This window comes from Enoplosus armatus, chromosome 10 (genome assembly GCF_043641665.1).
Source record: "Enoplosus armatus isolate fEnoArm2 chromosome 10, fEnoArm2.hap1, whole genome shotgun sequence".
In the NCBI taxonomy this organism is placed as follows: Eukaryota; Metazoa; Chordata; class Actinopteri; order Centrarchiformes; family Enoplosidae; genus Enoplosus; species Enoplosus armatus.
The window spans coordinates 5,268,094-5,290,017 of NC_092189.1; the positions used below are offsets into that span (position 1 = coordinate 5,268,094).

At 41.8% G+C, this 21,924-nt stretch overlaps 3 protein-coding genes across 4 annotated transcripts; all 3 read right to left on the minus strand.

The window, feature by feature from the left end:
• Positions 1–913: 913 nt before the first annotated feature.
• LOC139291867 (transmembrane protein 271) lies at positions 914–1,705 on the minus strand. The gene has a single exon (XM_070913987.1). The coding sequence runs from the start codon at positions 1,703–1,705 to the stop codon at positions 914–916; it is 792 nt and encodes a 263-aa protein (XP_070770088.1).
• Positions 1,706–9,220: 7,515 nt separating this feature from the next.
• Positions 9,221–13,244, minus strand: fnta (farnesyltransferase, CAAX box, subunit alpha). Its single transcript, XM_070913418.1, has 9 exons — positions 13,112–13,244; positions 12,492–12,577; positions 12,269–12,383; positions 11,919–12,023; positions 11,576–11,702; positions 11,181–11,329; positions 10,757–10,819; positions 10,329–10,521; positions 9,221–10,191 (listed from the first exon to the last, which is right to left on the minus strand). The coding sequence occupies exons 1-9, from the start codon at positions 13,237–13,239 to the stop codon at positions 10,042–10,044; spliced, it is 1,116 nt and encodes a 371-aa protein (XP_070769519.1). The 5' UTR covers positions 13,240–13,244; the 3' UTR covers positions 9,221–10,041.
• Positions 13,245–13,973: 729 nt separating this feature from the next.
• Positions 13,974–20,819, minus strand: aup1 (AUP1 lipid droplet regulating VLDL assembly factor). Of its 2 annotated transcripts, none has more exons than XM_070913321.1 (12): positions 20,550–20,819; positions 19,278–19,415; positions 18,595–18,745; positions 18,025–18,212; positions 17,389–17,461; positions 16,776–16,849; positions 16,350–16,416; positions 16,013–16,115; positions 15,769–15,906; positions 15,473–15,612; positions 15,151–15,239; positions 13,974–14,341 (listed from the first exon to the last, which is right to left on the minus strand). In XM_070913321.1, the coding sequence occupies exons 1-12, from the start codon at positions 20,588–20,590 to the stop codon at positions 14,296–14,298; spliced, it is 1,248 nt and encodes a 415-aa protein (XP_070769422.1). In that variant the 5' UTR covers positions 20,591–20,819; the 3' UTR covers positions 13,974–14,295. The 2 variants fall into 2 exon arrangements, with proteins under 2 accessions (XP_070769422.1, XP_070769423.1); XM_070913322.1 differs by having other exon boundaries at positions 15,769–15,911; positions 16,009–16,115.
• Between the last annotated feature and the right edge of the window lie 1,105 nt (positions 20,820–21,924).

The following is a 21,924-nucleotide window of genomic DNA, read 5'->3' on the forward strand; positions in this document are numbered from 1 at the left end:
GGGGTTATCTCAGCTGGGACTTTTGGACACAAATTTGTAACAGAAAGTGCTGCATGACAAACTGAGTTTTAAAGATGTTTTCCAGACAAGGGGGGGGGGGGGGTCTAATGATACTACTACTATAGGGACTAAAAGTCTGAATATTTTGGCCTCTGCTACTGGGGGTGGGGGGGGGGGGGTGGTCTCTTTTGAGTCACCCGACTTTATGAAAATGAAATAATAAATCACTGAAGCATGCCACACAGTGTAAGATGCTGAGCCCGTCGGAGGCTTGTTGTCAACATTATGGCGTGACAGTGATGATGTGCTCCAGGTATTTTCCCAGTTCATGATGATTTATGGATTGGAAAACAACTGCTTATACTTTAGCCTACGAACGGCTCTTGATTATCATAAAATCAAAAGGTCAAACTGATGAACTACACAGCACCATATACCAATCAGAGGTTGGCTGGAACCCTTGAAAATGAAGTTTGGACTGACCACAGCATCAACAGGATTTCCAAAAGCTATACTGGCAGCAGCGTCATGACGTCAGATGAGGTTAAATGCACTTTTTATTCACAAGTAAAAATGTTAAACAGCGAACATTCAAAACACAAACTCTGCTTTTGTTATACTTAGCAAGCTGTTGCGTTTATGGGCCGTGATCTGCCTGCACTGTCTGGACCTGTGTCACTTTGATCTGCTCACCTCCGTCAGTCTGACTGGTGATGTAATGTAAGCTACCGGGCAGGTGGAAGAAAAACAGGAGAAGGAATCAGGTGAATTAAAACCCACTGCTGTTGTCCTCCTGTGTAACTTACTGGTTTTTGTTGGGGGGGCTGTTGGAAGAGGAGCAGGAGAGAGGGGGGCTTGTTTAAGCACAAAGTCATTGATTGTCACAGCAGAGGAAAGCGCTGCTCCGGAGCGGCTATGTGTTGCATGCCTCGGCGGGGAAAATGTCTTCGTACGCGGGCGGCAGTTCACTGGGGAGCGGGTAGGAGAAAGGGAAGCAATGGTTGAGCTCCGGGTCCGTGGGCGAGTATCCCGGCAGCTCGATGGACGGGTGTCCCCCGCACTGCACTTCTGCACCTGTCTCGTCGAACATATTAAAAACACCCAAGTTGATGTAAGACACCGGCTGGAAATCCGCCGAGGAGCAGTCCCGCTCCTCTCTGAAGATGATCGCGCCGGCGCGCTGCCTCTGAGACTGCCGGCTCCTAGAAAACTGCGCTGTTTTGTACCTTTTGATGACCACCAGGTTGATGAGCCCGAGGACGCACTCCAAGGTGCTGAGAACAGTGGAGACCACCAGACTCCGCTGGTAGTCCCTCAGCTGCTCGCAGGCAGGGTTCACAACCACAGAGTGGAAGCAGTAATGGGAATATTTCCTCTCCACCAGAGAAGCCGTGTCCCCATCCACCACCGCGCCGGAGAAGGCGGTGAGGACTCCCAGCAAGAAGACCACAACACCGAGGAGAAAGAAATTCCTGCAGCCGGGCTTCTCCATGCAAAAGAGCAGCGCGGAGCCCAGCAGGACCTGCCCGACTCCCACAAGTAGCCCGGAGTAGAAAGCCCCGGCCGCGGCGCCGAGGTGGAAATGCGCTCTCACCGTAGATCCCAACGAGACGCATCTTAATCCAACGACAACTTCGCTGAGGGCGCACACGAAGAGGAGGGTGCTGGAGAAGACGGTGCACAGTCCTTTCCCACTCAACTTCATTATATTCCACCTCTGCCGCTCTCGATCCCTCTCCCCCCGTCTTCATCCTCCTTCGTCCTCTCCTTCGTCTCCTCTGGAAGCACTCTCACATTGGGACATCATCTGCCGGTGACTCCTCCGGTTCAGAGCGGGCGATCCTCGCCGCTGTGGCGTCTCTCTCGCATCCCCGCCGCTTTACAGGAATGTATAAATAACTAATGCCGCGAACGCGCTCCTTTTTGCGCTTATCGACAATCCAGACACGATCAAAGATCACTTTACCCCAGATCACCTAACCGCCCGGGCTCTCTCTCTCTCTCTCTCTCTCTCTCCCTCTCTCGAGGCTCTCTCTCCTGGCCAAAAGTTTTTTCCTTTTTTTTCCCCTTCTCTCCTGCTGAAGAGAGAGTCTCGTCCGCAGTCCGCCAAGTCGCCGGATTGAATGGTGTGTGGCGTTTTTGTGGCAGAGGAGGAGGCGGCTGCTTGAGCCGGAGATGCTCGGGGGGCTCCTATGGACCAATGACCAATGACCCGCAGGCCTTCATATCACTGCAACACCCCATACAAGGACTTTAAATGTGCCCAAGGTGCCCCACAGAGAGTTTATAGCGACGTGGCGTTAAATGAAAGGGTGGGCAAACGACTTTTGGCTGAGAAAACATCCAGCAGGAACAGAAATCACTGGCTTTCAGGAACATTGATTTCTTTACGCCCCCCCCCCCCCCCCCCTGTAAAGCCCTCGGGCTTGTAGTAAAATCACTTTGGTAGCAGTAACTGTGAGTCAATGCGTTTCATTTGTGCTGGTGGTGAACTGCAAATAAAAGGTGGATGAGCTGAGTTTTGGTTCATTACAATCTATATGATCTGATATAAAGGACGTCATATAAAGGCTGCATACGTACTGTCATATGTCCACGTCATCCTTGCATCATTTCCTCGTAAGAGTTGTTTGTCTGTCGGGTTGATCTTTGTGGCAGTCAGAAACAAAAGCGTTAATAACGGAGCAGAGGACGGGCGGAGGCAGTGCGCTGTCCGCGGTGCTGAAAGGTCCGGGACAGATGGCAGCTGACTGGACTCCTCTACATCTTTCCTCTCGGCCAACCTCACCCCCCCCCCCCACCACAACAAAAAAAAAGAAGACATAATACACCAGGCGTTTGTGAACGTAGGAGAAACTATACTTCTCACGTTTTTATTTAGCACACAGCTTTAATAACCTGTCGTGTAGGCGGGACATGACTGCAGGTCTGGCTTCTTCCTCTCAGCACCCACATGACCTGATGGAGCTTCTCACGGAGGATCAGAGAGACGCCGCAAGAGAAGCACGGGTGTTTCATGGCAGAGTCTTCACCCGGAGTCTATGCTGCGGTGGGCCGACAGAAGTCGACACAGCCCACAGTCTTAAAAGCAAATGTTTGAGCATCAAGTCCAATATGTTTCCACACAGAACTGGGTTTAGAAATGTGTTTCCGAGATTTCAGATTTGACTGCGTCTCCAAAGTTCGTATTTTTGTCTTTAGCTTTGACGTAATGCTGGATGAGGGTCAGAATGTCCCGGAGAGTCTGCGGCCATGCTAGCTGCACTAAGTGGCTGTAGTGCCGTGAGCTAAATGCTAACATCAGCATGCTAACGTGATGTTTACATGATTAACTGTATTGTATATGCAAAAGAGCACACACACATATCTCAATAAAACATATAAAATAATATATTTAATAGATAGAATGTTTGGGGCTAATTAATTAATAGTAAAAACTAAACGTGGCTTTGCTGACTAAAAGCGCTACGTGTCAGGTGCTAAGGTACTTTAGCTTGTTAGCTTCCAACATTTGCTAATTAGCGCTAAACCCAAGTACAGCTGAGGCTGTTGGGGAAGTTATTCGTTTTGCAGGTATTTTGGTCAGAAATCAAAGTATTGGAAACTGTTGATAGTTGTCCGGACGTTTCACTCAGAAACACAAATGTCAACCTCGTGGTTGTGAACGGTGAATAGGGATTATTTTGTGGACATCGTGCATCTCTGTGCAGGATTTCATGGCAATGCATCTCATAGTTGTTGAGATATTTCAGTCTGGATCAAAGTGGTGGACCGACAGCTAGCTGAAAACATTAGACGAATAACCGAATTAGTTTCCAAACTCAAGAGGCGACCGTCTGAGAAGGGTTCAAGGATATGTAAAATGATCCCACGGTGGGACCTGCTGGCACACTGTTGCAGGTTTGTGGGATTTGATTTGTTTCCAAGTCATTTACCCTCGATGAGAAAACTTTCAGAGGACAAGCACGAGTTTTTGACTTAATGAACCAAACGTTTGATGGGTGCAGGTGAGAGAATTACACCAGGGAAAGTCCTCGACCACCCATTCATCACAATGAGCCACCTCATTGAGTGTACCAGTGCAGCTGCCAGTAAGTGTGTGTGTGTGAGAGTGTGAGTGTGAGTCTAATTAGGTCATTACTACTTTGCATAGCTTTGCACATAAGAGAAGATGCTGTGAATGATTGATCTGCTGATTGGTTGATTGATTGGCAGCCCTGCCTGCTGGCAGTGGGTGTCTCTGCCAGTGTGAGTCGGTCCGTTGGCAGCAGTTTGGATGTCGACGCCGTCAACAGCAACAATGAGAATGATGGAACCCGTCACCTCACATGGCCCAGACAGACCTGGCTTCAGCAGGAAAAACCACAGCTCATAGTTCACCCTTCTGTTACAGTATTGTACAGGCCTGATGTCCATGCTTTGCTGATCAGCAGATTCAAACCAATTTTCACATTAGTTGTTCCAAACTGTGGGCGTTGTGAAGCCTTTTGAGACTGTTACTGTGATTAAAAGCTATACAAATAAACTTGGACCAGGCCAGCTCTGAAAATGGCTTTAACTCACAGTAGGAGCAGTCACAGGTACGCAGCACGCATTTTAATCTCAGGGACTACGGAATTCAATTGTCCGACAAATTTGATGAAGCAGAAGTTATTAACAGCATATGTCTTTCATCGGGGCACAAGGAGAGCCCTGCTCACCTCCATAACACAGACAATTTCCCTGTCATGGTCACAAATCTGGAAGATGCTGCTGCTGAAGAGGAAAGTAATTCCCATCCGAATAGGTGAGATCACCCCACACACACACACACACACACACACACACACAAGGCTGCAAGAGGGAAGGCTGTGGACCACTGTGGAATCAGTTATTTCATTTCAATTTGAAGGACATTCTTCAGATCAGTATGTTAACACTACAATACACTGTTTTTATCCAGCAGCGTCAAGAAAACACTTATTCAGTGACACACCGAAAAATTCAGATAGATTCCTCACACTGAAGTAAAAAAACTCACCTTTTTCCCTGCAGCAGCTTTTTAACATAAATCACAAGTCAGTGAGTGAGTGTGTGTGTGTTTACTGTTTGGGGCCCATTGCTTCAGCGGTGCCAAGAGTCAGCTGTGAAGGGACCGCGTCGGCATCTGAGATGCAGTTTTACGGCGGCAGTTACAACAGTGGTGACAGGTCAGCATGTAAAACCCTGTGTTAGCCTATAAATATTAATGAATCTAAAGCAGTCTCAACTGCTGTTGGCTAGAACTGGGAGGGATTCAAACAATGTTTATCCCAAAGAGGAATTGACTCAGAACTATATGGAATCAATACAGAGGCGGGGGACCTGTCCGGCCAGGATAAGGCAAGGGACAGGGCCTGTCAGATGGGCAGGACTGTAAGGACAATGAACAAAGAAGCAAGGTGGTCAAGAGGCAGGAGTATTATTTAAAGCTGCACTAATCAATACTTTTATATTGAAAATGGATCAAACGACAAGGTGTAATTTGAAAGCCGTTGCTTGTTGTGATAAACCCACACAAAATCACCACTTCCAGCCTGCAACCTCTGCTCTCATTTACAGCCACAACAAGTTGCTGTCTTCAGCAAAAAAAAAAGCTCTGATAAACCCGCTGTAGTAAACGTTAGCGACTGACGTTAGCTGGTGAACATAGCGTAGCATTTAGCAGCGAAGAGCCAGACATTTTTCTCTAAGGGGCCAAAAAAGAACCTTAAACCTAAACCTAAGAGACTTAAATTCATCAGTTGGCCAGAACAACGTCTCCAAATGAATGTTAATGTTTCTCCGTGTCTGAAGAACTGTTTGCTAACATGTTAGCCAGATCAACTTTATTTGATGTTTTGTTGTGTTTCGAGCTTGATCTGCTGCCCCCAAGTGGCCAAGTGAGATATTGGGATGTATTGGGATCATTTTTGCGTTTTATGTAAAATACCATAATTGTATGATAATGTTTTTCTAAGCTACTCCTTCATTTAATGACCTAATATATCTGGAGACTTCCCTTGACCAGATTCAATGGAAGTGTCATTATCTACAGTAAATGCTCTTTGAGAGGTTGTGTCACCATGAGGACAGTAACAGTCTGTGGCGAATACTGAATCTTACTGTAGATGTTTTAGAGAACAAACAGTAAAAAAAAAAAAAACCAACTACTGCCATTGTCCGGTTATTAATGCTGTCACCAGTGTTACCATCACCATTATCAGTCGCTGTCTAAAAGAAATTCAAAGCAAATTAATACAAGTTCCTCTTATAATCTAAATCAAAAGTCAATTTAACTTTACACTCTTTCCCTGGTCATTTTAATTTACACTACTTGATAATACTACTTGGTAATAATAGACTTCATCGCCCAACTATAAGCATTTTCAATTGGTTTCCATGGAGTGACTTTTAATCAAAGAACGTCTGGAAAACTATATTTTTCAAGGAGTAAAAGGCACACTGACTAAATCCAGGACGTAGGTTTAAATCAGAAAGACTAACATCAGTTAATGTGAGAGTTCATTCAACATCCCACTCGAGTCATTTTGTTGTGTTGTTGCATTGACTGACATTGCTTCCACATTCAGTACCATCACTGTGATTGTTCTGCTACACCTTCAAGAAGATTAATAGTGGTATTTGTTTAATGGATATCCATGTAGATTTTAATAAAAGAGTTTTCCCCTCTCTATTACAGAGCAGTGCTGATGGGGATGATGATGATGATGATGACGACGATGACTATGACGATGACGATGGTAATGATAATGATTTTATTAAATAGTGGCACTGCGGAGCGAGACAGGGGTACGACATGTAACAAAGGACCCTGGTCTGAATCGTACAGGGGACGTTGCGGTTATATGGTCTGCATCTTAATCACTAGCCCACGAGAACACCCTTCAAAGGGGTTAAATATGTGCTGAACAGGCAACCTGGTGATCTGGTTTCAGTGATCTTAGCTAAAATGTGGAGGGGACGTTAGTAATTGATCTAGCACTAGCTCCCAGGCGAGAGGCAGAGTCTTTATACATCACATAAAAAGGGTCTGAATGTCTTTTGTTCCTGCATTGAAAGAGACAGCAGCTGAAGTGAGGCCTTATATTGCACTTAATCTTTAGAGGTAAATTAAATAGTTTGCTTTTTTTTTTTTTTTTTTAACCAGAGCGTTGAGTGATTGCTGAATACATCTGATGTTATTTCTCTTGTTATAAAGACCAAAACCAACAGTGTTTTAGTCCGTCTCTCAATAACGTCCCACTTCCCTGACACTGTCCCCCGACCCTCTCAGCCAGAAATGAAAAGTTTCATTCTAAAGGAAAGGCTAAATCGTTTCCTAAAACAGCTGGCCACTGTAGGTTTTAGCAATCGTTACTAAAACAGGAGTAAAATGTGCAAAGGCGCATTTGTTGGGGACTATTTTTATATTAGTACGCATTTTGTGCACTAGTGACAACTCGAGGCACCAGAACGGTGTTTGTGAGATCGACTCTAAATAAAATACAGTGCCCATGTTCATCATAATGAAGGAAGATGTCAGCCAGTGTAACCATGTGACTCATTAATGAGCTCTGCTGCACAGAGGAGTAAGATATGCAGGCTTTGGCTACACAGGCAATACTTGTTGTGGGATCAGTTCATTGTTGGTTTGAATCTTTTCAGGGGTTTTGTGATATTTATAGTGTCAACCTTACCCTTTAAACACACATGCCAAGTTTCTTTCTGCTTTTCCACAAGCTTTTCTTTAATTTAGTGTTTCTAACAAACAAGGAACAAACTGCTAGAAAAGCAAACCACTGTTTTTATCTTCCAAAAGTGCTGGCGTTAAAACAGTGAGGCAGGTGATAAAAAATGACACGTTAGTTTGTCACTGCTTTCATCAAATCTGAGATTCTGCTGTCTCTTTCCTGCATTGAATTGCATCGTGAAAATACAATATTCATGCAAATATGTGCCCCCTCAAAAATCCTACATGTGCTGTATGGTTCCGGTATCAGCGCTCCTGTGGCTCAGTGTTGGGAAAAAAAAAAAAAAAAAACATGTGGCAGAATCCCACTCAGGATTAGTTGCCTTTTCCACCATTTATAAGAAACAGATGTCTCAGAACCAAGCTGGATCTTGTCCAGGACTCTACACCGATACACTGGTCCCCTGTTAATCCACTACGTGTGTGTGCGTGCACCTTGAAAAGTAGCCTGTGGCATCACAAGCCTTCATGATAACTGCTGTTGTGGTAGTCACATAATGGCCATCAGAACAGAAGACAGACTTTTGGCTGAGTCTGTCTTCTTCACCTGTATTTAATAACTTCCACAGCCTGCAGACTGCAAGGGGAACCTGGGGGGTTTGTTTGGACTTGTGCTGGGTTTAATTAGTATTTTAATTACACACTGTCTGGAACCCTTTTTGTTTTTTTGTTCTGGGTTTAACCACTAGGGAACACTGTCCTCCAAACAATGCTTGCAGCAGGTACCTGATCTGTTTTGTTTCAGAAGTTGAAACAGTGTGTCCAATATTCATTCTCATTTGGCAGCCTGGATTGTGTGTCGAGTCACCTGTTTTCTTATTTCAGCTCTTATTCAACAAAGTAGCTGCTTCACACCCAAATTTCCATAGAAAAACTACTAAATTTTGTTAAAGAGCAAGGGGGGAAATCTTTGAGTTGGCTGGTTTATTAGACTCAATTAATCACATCATCAGTGTCACATGGTCCTCATGCTCAGTCGTGTCATAAGTGCAGATGACGTGACGACCAGTGTCCTCCACACTGAGGAGGAAAAGCAGAGAAAAGCGAGGCGTCCTACTCTAATATCAAGCATTTAGAGGAGATGTAATTACATGCTGCTGGCGAACCAACTGCTTGGTTGGAAACTGGAGGGCTGGATTGTGTTGTAGTGTCAGCAGAAGTAGAAACAGCTGCATCTAGTGGAGTAAATCCATTTCCTAGCTCCAAGGGAGTCCAGGACATGAGGCTGAGTGTCAATACATGTGCTGTATGTGCGCTGCCTCGCTCGTTGGTTCGGCTTTTCTCCTGGCAGCACAGCTCAGAGGACCAAACAGAAAAACTCTGCCCAATGGTGAGAAAGTGGCTCATTCACAGCAACTGATATAGATTTGGGGGGGAAAAAAAGAGAAAGCTGCGAAGTTGTGCGAGTCATTGATCAGAATGCAGCAACACACCACTGCATTTCAACAGTTTTACAAACCACTCTCAGTATTCCTACAAACAGCTTTATTTTTATGCTTCATGATGCTTTTTCCTCTCTCATTCAACACAATTACATGTATTCTCTGACCGACACCACCGAACTATTAAGAAATGTTTCAGGATTTAGATGAAGAGTGGGTTTACATGCACACAATGTTCCTTTTAAGGTCTTACTTGGAGTTAAGTCACTAATGAGTCTTTGGGAAACTTGGGGAAAGTTACCACAAAACTAACGTATAAATTATATTTAAAGCAACACAAGGGAATAAGATAAACACAATGCTAGTACAGACTTTTTATTCTCTAACCAGCTTTTAAGTTAAGATGTGCACCTACCATCATTCAAAGACATTAAATTGAATTAAGTGTGCATGCAAACACACACTCGCAGAGCTTCATAAGTACTAATCGCATGGGGACTGCTGTTAAACGCAGATTGATACATTCAGAAGACTAAAATACAGATGTATCCAGATTCAAACAGAATGAGAACAGCTGCTCTATTAAATATGACACAGCTTCATTGTGTAGTTATTTAGTCCTTTCAGTTAAAAAAAAAAGGCAAATGATCAACATGTAATCCACTTCTCTAGCCTATGTTTAAGACGGAGCGTTGCTTTAATGATGCTAATGTAATTACACTTTAGTAGGAGGCAGATTTCCACGTATGTTTTTCTGCCACATCAATCCCTTTAACCTAGGTCTCATGTTAGTGGTTAGTTTAAATGTCTTCAGCCATAAACATGATAGCAATTTACAGTAATATCCAACTGCACACTACTGATGAAGCAGGATAGGAGTGGAAGTGGTGCTGAGTCTCCTGGCGGCCTCTAGCTCATCTCCTGCTGCCCAGATGCTGGGACTGATGGTTCAGGATCATCAGAGGGCCCACTGCTTCCAGATTTGCTCTTTAAAGAACGTCCCAAAAACAGCCAGTACTCCTTACGGATGGTGTCCTTCTGTGTCAGAAGTTCACAAATCTTCAAGGGAGAAGGATCAGAAAACAACAATAATGGCACAGAGTGAAACAACAAATCTCTTAACAGCAAAGATTAAACACTAGATGTCAGATCACAAAGTTGTAACAGGTTGTATTTTCCTTTAACAAAGCACTTACTTCTAGAGCCTTTCTTAAAGTTTCCTTTCGTTCCTCTTCCTCCACATTTTCTTTTTGGTTGCTGTTCTCCAAGGCGTCCTCATAGCAATCAAACAGAAACGCTAGAAGATAAGGCGAACAGTGCGTCTCCTTCAGCTCCAGGACTCTCTCCAGCAGGCCGGGCTGAGACGACAGGCCCCTGTCTTGCATCATCCTTGGGAGGAAAAAATACTGTCAGTGAGCTTTTCCATTTTTAATAACTCAGTCTCCACTTGATTTTTCCCCTGTAGCGTGTCATACATTGTGAATGTCACACTGAAATATTGGTGAAGAAGTCTGCTTTGGTCAGACTGAGCAGGACTGATTCCTATATCAGAGAAAATACTGACATTTTTGCTCCTTGCAGATTTCCTGGGATTTAAATATACTGTAGAAAAAAAAGATCTTACCCTTTCAAATAGTTCCATGCGCTTTCATTGTGGGGGGCCTTCCTGATCTGGTTGAGACAATACCTTACAGAAAGAGAGGAAAATCAGTTGAATGTATGTAGGGGAATTCATTCTGAAGCAGGAACTTTTATTAGTCATACAGCTTGTTTATTGGACATCTATACTTTGATGAGCATAATTTCCTGTATTTACTTACCACTCTTATAGATTGTATTTGACTTTCAGAGAATTGTATTGTCTCCTTAATACTTAAAAGTGTATAATATACTGTTTCGTTGTATGTAAAGCCTCAGACCATTTAAATATAAGCTTTTTATGGCAGGAACTGTGACTCTCAAAAATTGCTATCACTTTTCGTCCAACTTGTAAGGTGCAAATTAACTTTGAGTCCAATTCGTCCAGACTTTTAAGGAAAAGTACTTACTGAATCTCTCTCTCCACGACGGCTGGATCAGAGAAGCCCGTGGTGTGAGAAATTACAAAATGCCTCTGGTTCCACGCAGAGTTATTCCTCACATCTTCTTCCAAGAGACTCTCCACAAACTCCAGCTCACTGTCCCACAGTTTGTACTCCTGGAGATTGAATAAAGACAAAATGTTGGCAATGTGCTTGTTTATGTAATCATGTAGTGCTTTTAGTGGTGGCCCTGCAATGCATGAGACAAATACTGACCACAGAAGGACTCAAGCAGCACGTCAACAAACAACCAAATTAATAAGTAAAGGATTCATCTTGGCAGAGTGGCTCACTGTGGGCAGAAAACTGGATCTCAGTCCTGCTTCTTGAAGCCAAACTCTGCTAAGTGCCCCAACACCTACCTGGATGACCCACTGTCTGTGCTGCCAGGCGTGGTAGTTCTTTGCATCTTGGCTGAGAATGTCCGCAATGAACTCCAATTCCTTTGAGGGGTCATTCAACCACTCTACCACCATACGTCTGTGATGCCTGGAACAGGAGTTTAGAAAAATAGTCTCATTTTCTAATGTTTTCAATAAAGTGAATCTTTTTAGAAATGCCTTGCTTCACCATCTACAAATCTTGTCTTTTTAGGGAAAAATTTTTTTCAACACAGTCTTACTTCATGATTTATATTTGATAAAAAATGTGCCCTGATCATACATACATTAACATGTGACCTGAAATGAATTTGCCAGCACTCACCAGACTTGGTAGTTTTTGGGTTGCTCCTCGATGATGGCGGTAATGTACCTCATCTCCTCCCGCAGGTCCTTTGAAAGGGCTTGCAGTAGTACTCGCCTGTAGTGCCTGCACATGCCCAAACCCAAGAACTGTTACAATACATCTTCACACCTCATTAAGGGACAACTTGAGATCCAAAGATAAAGTGTCATACTGTTTGACTGAGGAGCAAGCGTTCCCATTTTTAAAAATCATCCTAAAAACTATGATTTTAAACATCTCTCTTGTTTTTCTACCCCACCATGTTATTAAATGAGACACTGCTCTATAGCACATTCGTTTTCCATATTGCAAACATGCAGCATGCTCACCAAACTGTGTAATTGGCAGCATTTAGCTCAATGGCCTCTGCTGTCAAGGCGAACGCCCGCTCGCTTCTTTCATCATTCTTCAGGAGGGCGCGGAAACAGTCATAAACATCTGAGACTGTTGGAAGAAATATATGCACAATGAGAATTTCAAACTACTACTGAATGTCTGTTTGGTCTAATGTCTGTGGCACTGAGGTACAGTTATAGTTACTAACAATCTTACACTTTTCAGAGTAGGCGATCTTCACTACAGGATTTGGTCCATCATCCTGAGGAACTGGCTCCAGGTCAGCCCACTCCTTTCTGTCTCTGAAACACAAAAACACGGGGGTGGGTTTCCTGGCTGCTAACCTACAATACTGCCTGAAGTTAACGTTAGCTAATATAGCTAGCACTCCTTACAGTACCAACGCTAGCTGCTTTGTTAAACAAATGTGATAAGGTAAATTCACAGTGAAATAACTAAATATAATAACGTATTTGTATCGTCGCAGTGTATTTGGTTAGGTTTCTTAAATGTTGCTACTTGACAGGGGCAGGGGTGGGGGTGGACTTACAGAATTTACCCAGTCAATTAGCACAACACTGCTCCCATAATAAGGGCTTTACGGTCAACGTTTGCTGTTGATTCCAATAACTCTAGTGGTAACGTTATAATAGCAGACATTTACAAAACTAACAAAACTGACACTAAACCAGACGTTATCAAACATCAGCATGTTATTGCAAACTAAACTAAAGTTAAAAGTTAATGGAAGAAGTAACTTATCGTTAGTTGCCAGTTAAGAGCAGCTACCAAGCTAGCCACCACAACACTCCTAGAAAATGATTCCTTCCAACTACCTGTAAAAAATATATCGAGTCGGGTCAACAAAATAATCATCCCCGAGGTGGTCCTCAGCCTCTAAGTCAAACTCTTTGTCTTCTTTAACGTCTACAGATTCATTCGAGGTTTCCTCGACACCCGACATCGCGATCTCCGTTACTAACGTTAGCTTAATCGCGTCTATGTTCCGTGAGGAAGGGCGACAACGTCATATCCGATGTAGCGTTAAGCTGCCTTTACGTACTGTAGGAAATTCTGCATTTCTAAACAAAATTGTCATTAAAATATCATCAAGACATGAAATTTATTACGGACGTAGGACAGTCACTAAACGTTTTAATTTTGTCTTGAGCAGCTATTAAATGGCATTGATAAGGCTTTCTGACTGGGCCAGTAGATCTGTGTATCAGCAACATCTGCTCACACTGCCAGTATCTCATTCAATTCAATCTCAAAAAAATTGTTTTCTACCCGTTTCAACAGGACAGGAGAAATCTGACTCATCTTGCTCCTTCACATTTGCTCATATGCACTTTTAATGCACTCGAAGTGCATGGATGCACTGTTAGTCACAGGGCTCTAGTCTTGGGACAATTTTCGGTTTTAATTATTGATTTTTTTTGTCCCCATGACCAAATCTCTCTGTAAGAGGACAGAAGAGACTCAAACAAAGACTTACTCTTTGGCTCCCTCTTGTGGCAGGATTTGGAGCCTTGCAGGCATGCCTTAAGGAACATAAAGGAATATGACAGTAGTCCTTACATTTATGAATGAAATATTCAAAACACAGATTATATGCAATTCACATTTAAAACTTAATTCTTTTTCCAAGCCAAGTTTTGGACATTTGAGTTCAATTGACACCGTGACAGATTTCTTAAGGTCAAGCTGAACTTTATTTTCATCAACGACTCTGGACATTATAAAAATAAATAGATGATTCACAGTCAGTGGATCGTAATACAAATTGTTATCAAAATTATGTATCAGCCAGAATGAAGAATTAAACACATGCATAATCACCATTCCATCAACGTATACATGTTCTGAATACTTGTCCATTATTTGCAATTAACAAAATCTGTTTTTCAACAGAACCTGTTGACAGAATATAAAATCACCATTTGAATTAGACAGCTATGCAAGTTGAATATGCTTCTCTCTGACAAGCTTTCAATGATGGCTTGACCCCAAAGTGTGTTCAGTGACTGTCCTCTTGATCCAATCCGTGTTTTTCAATGTAGCGTCTATATGAGGAAAAACAGATATAACAGTCAGCGCTTACTTTAATTTATAATGTGTCAAATATTTCATACACACCCCTGGTATAGATGGTTTATGTGACACAAACATTTCATTACAGACATGTGCATGTATCACTTTTCTAATTACTTGTAGATTCTTTGTGGTTGCAATCAGTGTGTTCGTTTCTGTGCCTTTCTGAACTTCATTAAAATGAATGCAGCTGTAAAACTAATCTGACACATTTTAAAGGCTGTTTTCACCTTCAATGTACAGCACACCTAAATTATTTTTTATCCTACAGTGATAATTTGTCCAAGAAATCCAGTGTACAGTATTTCTTTAATTACATACTTTTTGTGAGTGTAGTTTAACCTGCAAACAATGTTTGGCCACCTGGCGTACACCAGGTGTACCAGGTGTATTTTTACATACGACTGCTCTAACACTATGTAGAATCAGTTCTGAGCGACAGACGTGGCCCTAGGAATGAATTAAAAGTAAATCTCAAACCAAATGAATATTGCAACAAAAAAAAATGTTCACTCCCGCACAACTGCAAGATGTTGTGCATAATGAGGCAGCTTTGGCTTTTCTCTGAGGCCTCTTATTAACATGAACTGAACAGACATGGGAGCATTTTCAACCAGTCCTGAAATAATTTGATTAAAACATTAATTGAGAGAAACGAAAAATGTAATTCCACCATGTATGGCTGACCTTTCAGCTGCAATACTGACACAAACTCTGCTCCTCTTACACATAATAAAATAATCTTTATGATGTGACATTGCAGGTGGCGAGAAAATCTCACCTTCTTGCAAAATTATACAGCGCTTCTTTTCTCTCTTGGAGAGACAGATGTCTGTCAGCTGGTGATTTCCCAAAGCATTTGGCAGCAGGCTGTGGATGAAGAGAAAATGGACTTATCAATTTAGTAAAAAAAACTAAAAGATAGATAGAGACACAACAGAAAGAAGCTGAACTCAAATTGTCCAATATTTAATTGTTTCTGAGCAACTTATAATTCTAGGGGGGAGAAAAACCTCATGTGTTTACATATGATCAAGATGGATCCTAAATAATAAATTGACCAGTTGGAAAAACAGACACAGCAGCATGTTGAAGGGTCAAACCTTTATGGTGGGAGCAGAATCAGAGCAATAGGAGCCGCTCTTCGAAGGCCCAAATGTCGACATCCCAGTTGCTTCCATCGGAGTTTCCTCCTTGTTCTCCAGCAGATTTGTTATGGTGGTGTCAACACAATTGGTTTTTGCTGTACACAATCAAGAGACAACTGTAAGTGCATGACAATTTAAACCCTTCAATTATGTGTTACAAATTGGAAGACGGGATAGAGCAGCGTGAACTCCAATGACAGTCCAGTGGGGTGGCAGGGATGTGGGGTCAAGATGTGAAGGTCGGGCCCTACCTAAGTCCTTTGTGATGACATTCAGGGGGACGTGAGGCAACACGTCCTTCACCTGTTGGGCCATTTTAGCAATCCTATGATCATCAGTACCCAAACTCTGGACCATGAAACCAAGTCCAATAGAGGCCGGTCTGACACCTAGGGTAAGGAAAAGAACAGCTGACACTCTCCCCCCAAAAAACAATCAGCTGACTCCTTCCATGTAGAGAATGAGATGGATTGTGCGTTTACGTAATTGACTTACTTGTGGATGTTTGTGGTACACTGTGTCTTTTCCTTTTGATGTGCTCTGCTTTGTCAGCTTTAGTGATCTTGGTGGAGACCAAGCCAAGTTCACCGGCTACTAACTGAAATTAAAGACACACATAAGACACATGTTTAGTGTACAAAAGAAAAGATGAGGCAATTAGTTATACTGATGGGCAAAATGTAGGGAGGGGGGGGCTAAATCTAATAATGTTGCTTTTAGGGTACTATAGTTAGATCCTTGTAGTTTACTAAAGAGGGATCTGGGGTCATTTGTTTTTACAGTTACAAATCTAACTTTATGAATCCACTCAACTGGCAAACATTGGTTATACCTCCTGGACTTTGTTGGCAAACTCCTGCATGGTCTCGCCATCTTGTCTGGATACTGGTGGGAGCCAACTGGGATGAAAATAAAAAACAAAAAAGGAAAACAATAAGTAATTCTGACAACAATTATGGCAACGGAAATGTTCAAACTTACAAAACCAATTTAGTTTTAAGACCACTTGAAACTCGTGCCCGTTAATCAACATTACTGGCCTGAGAAGCCCCGGGTTGTTACTTACGCCGAAGCCAAGTGTCTTCATCAGCTTTTGTTTTTTTTGCACTCAGCGGATGTCGTTTACATAATTAACATCTCCATAAAACTACTTCAGTAAACTAAACTATTGGATTATTGATCATTCAGCCCCAGAATATCAGGATTCAACTTTAAAAAGCAATTGCTGATAGAAATAATGATACAAATTATTTAGTACCTTACATGATACACTGTACATGGAGCAAAAAATGTCCACAAGAGCTCCGTCAGCCAACTTGACTCTGGTGTGCTCTGCGGACAGACAAAACATAATGAAGTCAGTCATGTTGTTATATTACAGTGTAGTGTGACATGCATTACATTCAACTGTGTATGCACAGACAGTGACAGAGAGGATATGGACAAATGATCGTTGTGTCATGGTGACCCAAACAATCCTGCATCTATTCAAAAATATCCTCACTGATTGTGAAAGCCCAACTTTAGCCGCCGCCACTGCTGCACACAGCAACACAAGACAGAATGATTCTTGGATTAGATTTAAGCAGCCCACGCTAATCAGCTTGCTGTTACTTCCAGGAAATTTCACTCATTTTGTAATGGTTTTCCAAAGCTGGGAAATGGTATTTCAGTGTCTTGTTACGTGGTTTATATGTCTTTACCAACCACATTAAGAAATCGCTTCTCCTTGCACACTCAGACACTAAACAGCATTCAAGATTCAAACAGTTAATGTTATAAATACACAATAATCACATTTTGGTAATGTATCTTAATTTTGTGCTTTGTCCCTGCACTCTATGTCTGTCTTAGAATGAAAATGACATTACCAAAGCAATCAATGGTCTGGTCACCCGTAAGGCCACAGGTTGAATGGAATCAGTCAGCGTGAAAGGCCAAGAACTGAGAGGAAAAACATATTGAATATGTTAGTTGGTGGGTCTGTATGCTGTGAACAAATAAGGTTGGATAAGCAAAATCTGACATTTTTCTTACTAAAGAGAAATACAATTCTGAATTGAATATATTCATGAAAGTAGAGATTGAGAATCTTGAGGCAAAAAGCCAGTAAGCTTAATTTTGGTCTGATTTTGTCACTTTGTGTGTAGTATCGCAAGGAAACTTCAGCTGAGGATGTGGTACACTTCACACGTTCCGAGTCACTCGAATTAATGATAGAAATGAATCAATTTTGCAGCCGTTTTCACTTCCCTACACTAATTTGCCCACCGAAGTCTAGAGGGAAATTAGCAGGGGGGGAGGGCAACCACCAAAGTAATTCATCTCCATCTCAAAGTGCTGTGGAAGATGAATGATAATTTGTGGCTGTCTTAATTTAAGCACTGTTTCTTTTTACAACCACAGTCATGGCTATAATACCAGAAACACTGTCTCCATGTGCAAATACTGATGGATCTCAAACAGTGAGTGGTTAGATCTTGCAACAGAAATATGTTAGCACAAACCTGAACTTGAGCAGGCCAGCGCGGCCATTTGTGGTGTCCTCTTCAGGAAACAGGAGCAAAGGTTGGGTGCCTTCAGTGGAGCAGTACCTCTGAAGAGACTCTCCTATTGCTCCCTGGCCAGACGCCGAATGGATTTCCATGAAGCCTCTGGCCCAACACATGAAGCCTGTGGAGCCTTCTAACTGGGACTAACGAGCAGAAAGAGACACAGCACACTCACCTAACACCGCATTCACAGTTTTTAACAGTAAAATACCATGACGTGCACAAAGATGGCCTGGACACTGAGCATGTAAGACTTTAATATGCTTCATGCACCAGTGCACACATCGCCTCCTCTGGAAATGTGCATCTGTAATCTGCCGCAGTGCTTCACAGTGCTTTAAAGGTAACACTGACATGTAGGTGACTTCAAAAGTTTGTACGTTTATATATTTATATAGACATGTTAGTTGGTGCGTGCTAACAAGTGCTAGCTGGTACAGGAAGCATGTAGCATCCTAACGAATAAAAGATGGCAAACAGTTTAACATGGCTTAACTAAGAACATCAAAAAAATCAAACACTCACGGTATTGCAGGGGGTCAGAAGGTTGATAATGTTGTGGTCGAATTCTGTCACATGATTGCATATGTACAGCTTGGTGTTTCTGTCTCTGGAGCGAGGGTTTTTCTGTCTCACATGCATCCCCAGGACTGAGCACATAATCCTCACAATAAATCTAAGAGAACAAAGAAATACGGGTGGATGTAAGCCGGAGCTGTTTATTTATTTATTTTTTCCCCCACAGTTTTGAGGGATGAGCTCAGTATGTTTTTTTCTCACTCTTGTAATGTAATTATATGTTAAGGTTCTTCAATCCCAGTCATCCCCTTTATTTAAACATGGAAATTACTGAGTAATATGTCTCATTTACAAGAGGTCCCTGTGTAACACGTAGAATATCAAGTATATTGAGCAGCCTGTCGCCTTAATGGTATTTAATGGCGTGGCTGTTGAATTTAATGCAGTCATTATACGTGTGAGAGGCAGCCAAGCTGCAATTATTTTTAATGGGATGCATAGTATACATTATAAGGCTTGTGTGAGCATTAACTGTCTCTGTTTTTCCTTATATTTCTACTACTACCTGTACCTCAATTATCATTAATGCACATAGATTATTATTAATGACACACACACACACACGTGGCTACTACAGCTACTACTGCTGACAGTAAACTGTGTTAATAGAAAAACTGATAAATACTTGCCTTCTAACAAAACTTTCTGGAAGTGCACAGCTGACCAAGAAAACATGAACACCAATAAAAATCCGTATGAACATCAAACACATGCCGACTGGAAAGTAAACCAGCAACAGCAGGAGAACAACTGCATCTTTGGGAAACCTGTGCAAAGAAAGAATCAGAGATGTAAACGACATGTTTAAATGCAGTTGATCAAAGTTGAAAAGGGTGAAATGTCCTTGCTGGTGAGACCTTGACAGACCACATGCATCACACTGACAGCAACTTAAAGCAATGAACAAACTTTGATCAAAAGCAAACAAACAAAAAATAGTGTGTACTGCATTCATTTTAATACTTTAAGTGCTTGAACTACCAAATAAAGCCACACCAAGGTTAAAATGTGTAGCCATGATATGTTACCAAATGTGACAGATATAATATGACATACTGAGGAGCTCAGGATTACATTTATTTGTACTCAACAAAACCTCAAGAATAAATATCACCAGTCTGATTCATTATAGAGTCCGCATTGATGAGAGTTTCAGTTCCGCAGCTTTCATTTTCTGCGCGTTATGACACGTGTCTCTACGTGATTGGCAGTTAGGTGCTGGAGAACATCTGATATGCTTAATATTTAAACTAGTCCTATTTTGTCCTAAAAAAAAAATAGGACTGACACCATAATCAGTACATCTGCACCCACAGGCCTTATGTCCCACCTGTAGTCATGAGAAAGATGGGCCATTTATTTTTGGAGTATATGGTCGAGGCACAACTTTTACTTTTCAGTTCTGCGGCGACGTTAATGGCAAAGTTAACGTTATTCATTCCACATACACAGAGACAACTGTATCAGCAATCAAGAAGTTGAGTCTTTTAAAAACTTCACCCTCAGCTATCATGAGAGAATGCTGTCATTTTACGACGTAAAAATCAACAACCATTTAAGGTTAAGCTAGTTGAGGCATCTAACGTTACAGCTGATGACAGCGCGATGTGTTCATTGAAATTAGAACTGCCCAAGGTTGCATAATAAACGTTAGCATAAAACATAAATACAACAGTCAACACCACACCGCTATGTTAGTTAGCTAGCTAGCTGCATGTTTCATAAAAGGTTTGATACCCTTCGTTTGGAAGTCTACTGCAGTTAGCTAACGTTAGCCGACGATAGATATCACCGATAACATTACATTGTGTTTCTTGAACACATGGGATAAGTGTGGCTAATTAGCGTTAGTTAAAGGTTAACAGCAGCTTTCATTAGCTAGCTGCTGTTAGCTGACTTACCGACGAAAGTCAAACATGTCTTCAATCCCCCGAGTCTCCATGTCTGCCAGTCAGACCTTTGCTCAGAGGCTAATGCTAAGAATATAACCTGATCCCTGAAAATATATTAGTCATAACGTTCACGACAGCAATGTTGTCGTTCGAGGGCTAAAGTGGCAGCTAACGTTATTTTTCCCCAGATTAGCTAGCAAAATTTGAGTTAAACGTAAAGCAGCCAATTTAAAATGTTAGCTTGGCTATCGTCAATAGAGGACCCTGCCTGCGGTGCTAGCAGCGCTAGCGCCTGTGTGTTTCGCTAGCAGCAACAACAATAACACTTCCTGTCAGAATCCTCCGAAATAAAAGTGCCATCTCCATATAAATAAATTGACTGAAAAGCTGTTCTAAATTTGGCATAAACATATACAAATTGTATGTCTGGATACTCATCCTAACCTTTAAATTATTATCATGCTTTAATGTAATCTGTAGCGGTGTAAGAAAACAACTACAGACCCTCAAAGCCAGTCTAGCTTAGCTGTATAGCTTGTCGGGTCTTTTACTTTCAAAATAAATGTCCCCTTACAGGAAAAGCGTCGAAAAGTTGCGGTTGTTGTCGCCCTCTAGTGGTTATATTTGATAGTCGCACTTCAATTCATCACGACAACCCTTATTCCACAGTTATTGCCTGTTATTACAATGGTGTGCCATTGGAAAATTAAATTTTACCATAATTGTTAGAGGTACAGGACAGATTTATATAGTATCTGAAAAGCTTTCAGTAAGATTCCCCCTCCACTCAAAAATATGTTTTTCTTCTTGTTTCTACAGTTGAATTTTGAGCTTCACTGTACAGAATGATATACGTGCAGGGTTTGACACTAGGAGGATGTTTTCATGTCCATCTGCTGAAAGTGGAAAGTTTTTCTGTGCTCCTTGAAAAACCCATTTTCAGGGTTGGGCCCACAAACATGATTTATGACATCACAAATAGTTTGGAAGCCAATCCTGGTCCAATATTCAATGTGACAAAGTGAGATGAAGAAACTTGAAGCCTCCAGCGCACATACACTGAGAATGGACTTTACAGGGAAGTAAGAAACACCTGTTGTCCAGGAGTTCAACTTACATTTAGATTCTGGATTTCTAATGAAGGAGTAGGAGTAGATTGGAGATAGTTTCAAAGATTTAACATGATAATTGAACTTTTTTGTGAGAGAACATGTCAGATACTAAAGTATTATTCAAAGTAGAGCAATGCATAGTCAAACATATCTGGAGGGGATCTTTAAATACAAAATACTTTGGTAATTGATAATGGGAAATTTAATAACATCTGCATCTGCACTAATACTACAGCGGTACTTTTCTCTTGTTGAGCTTATCAACTAGAGCC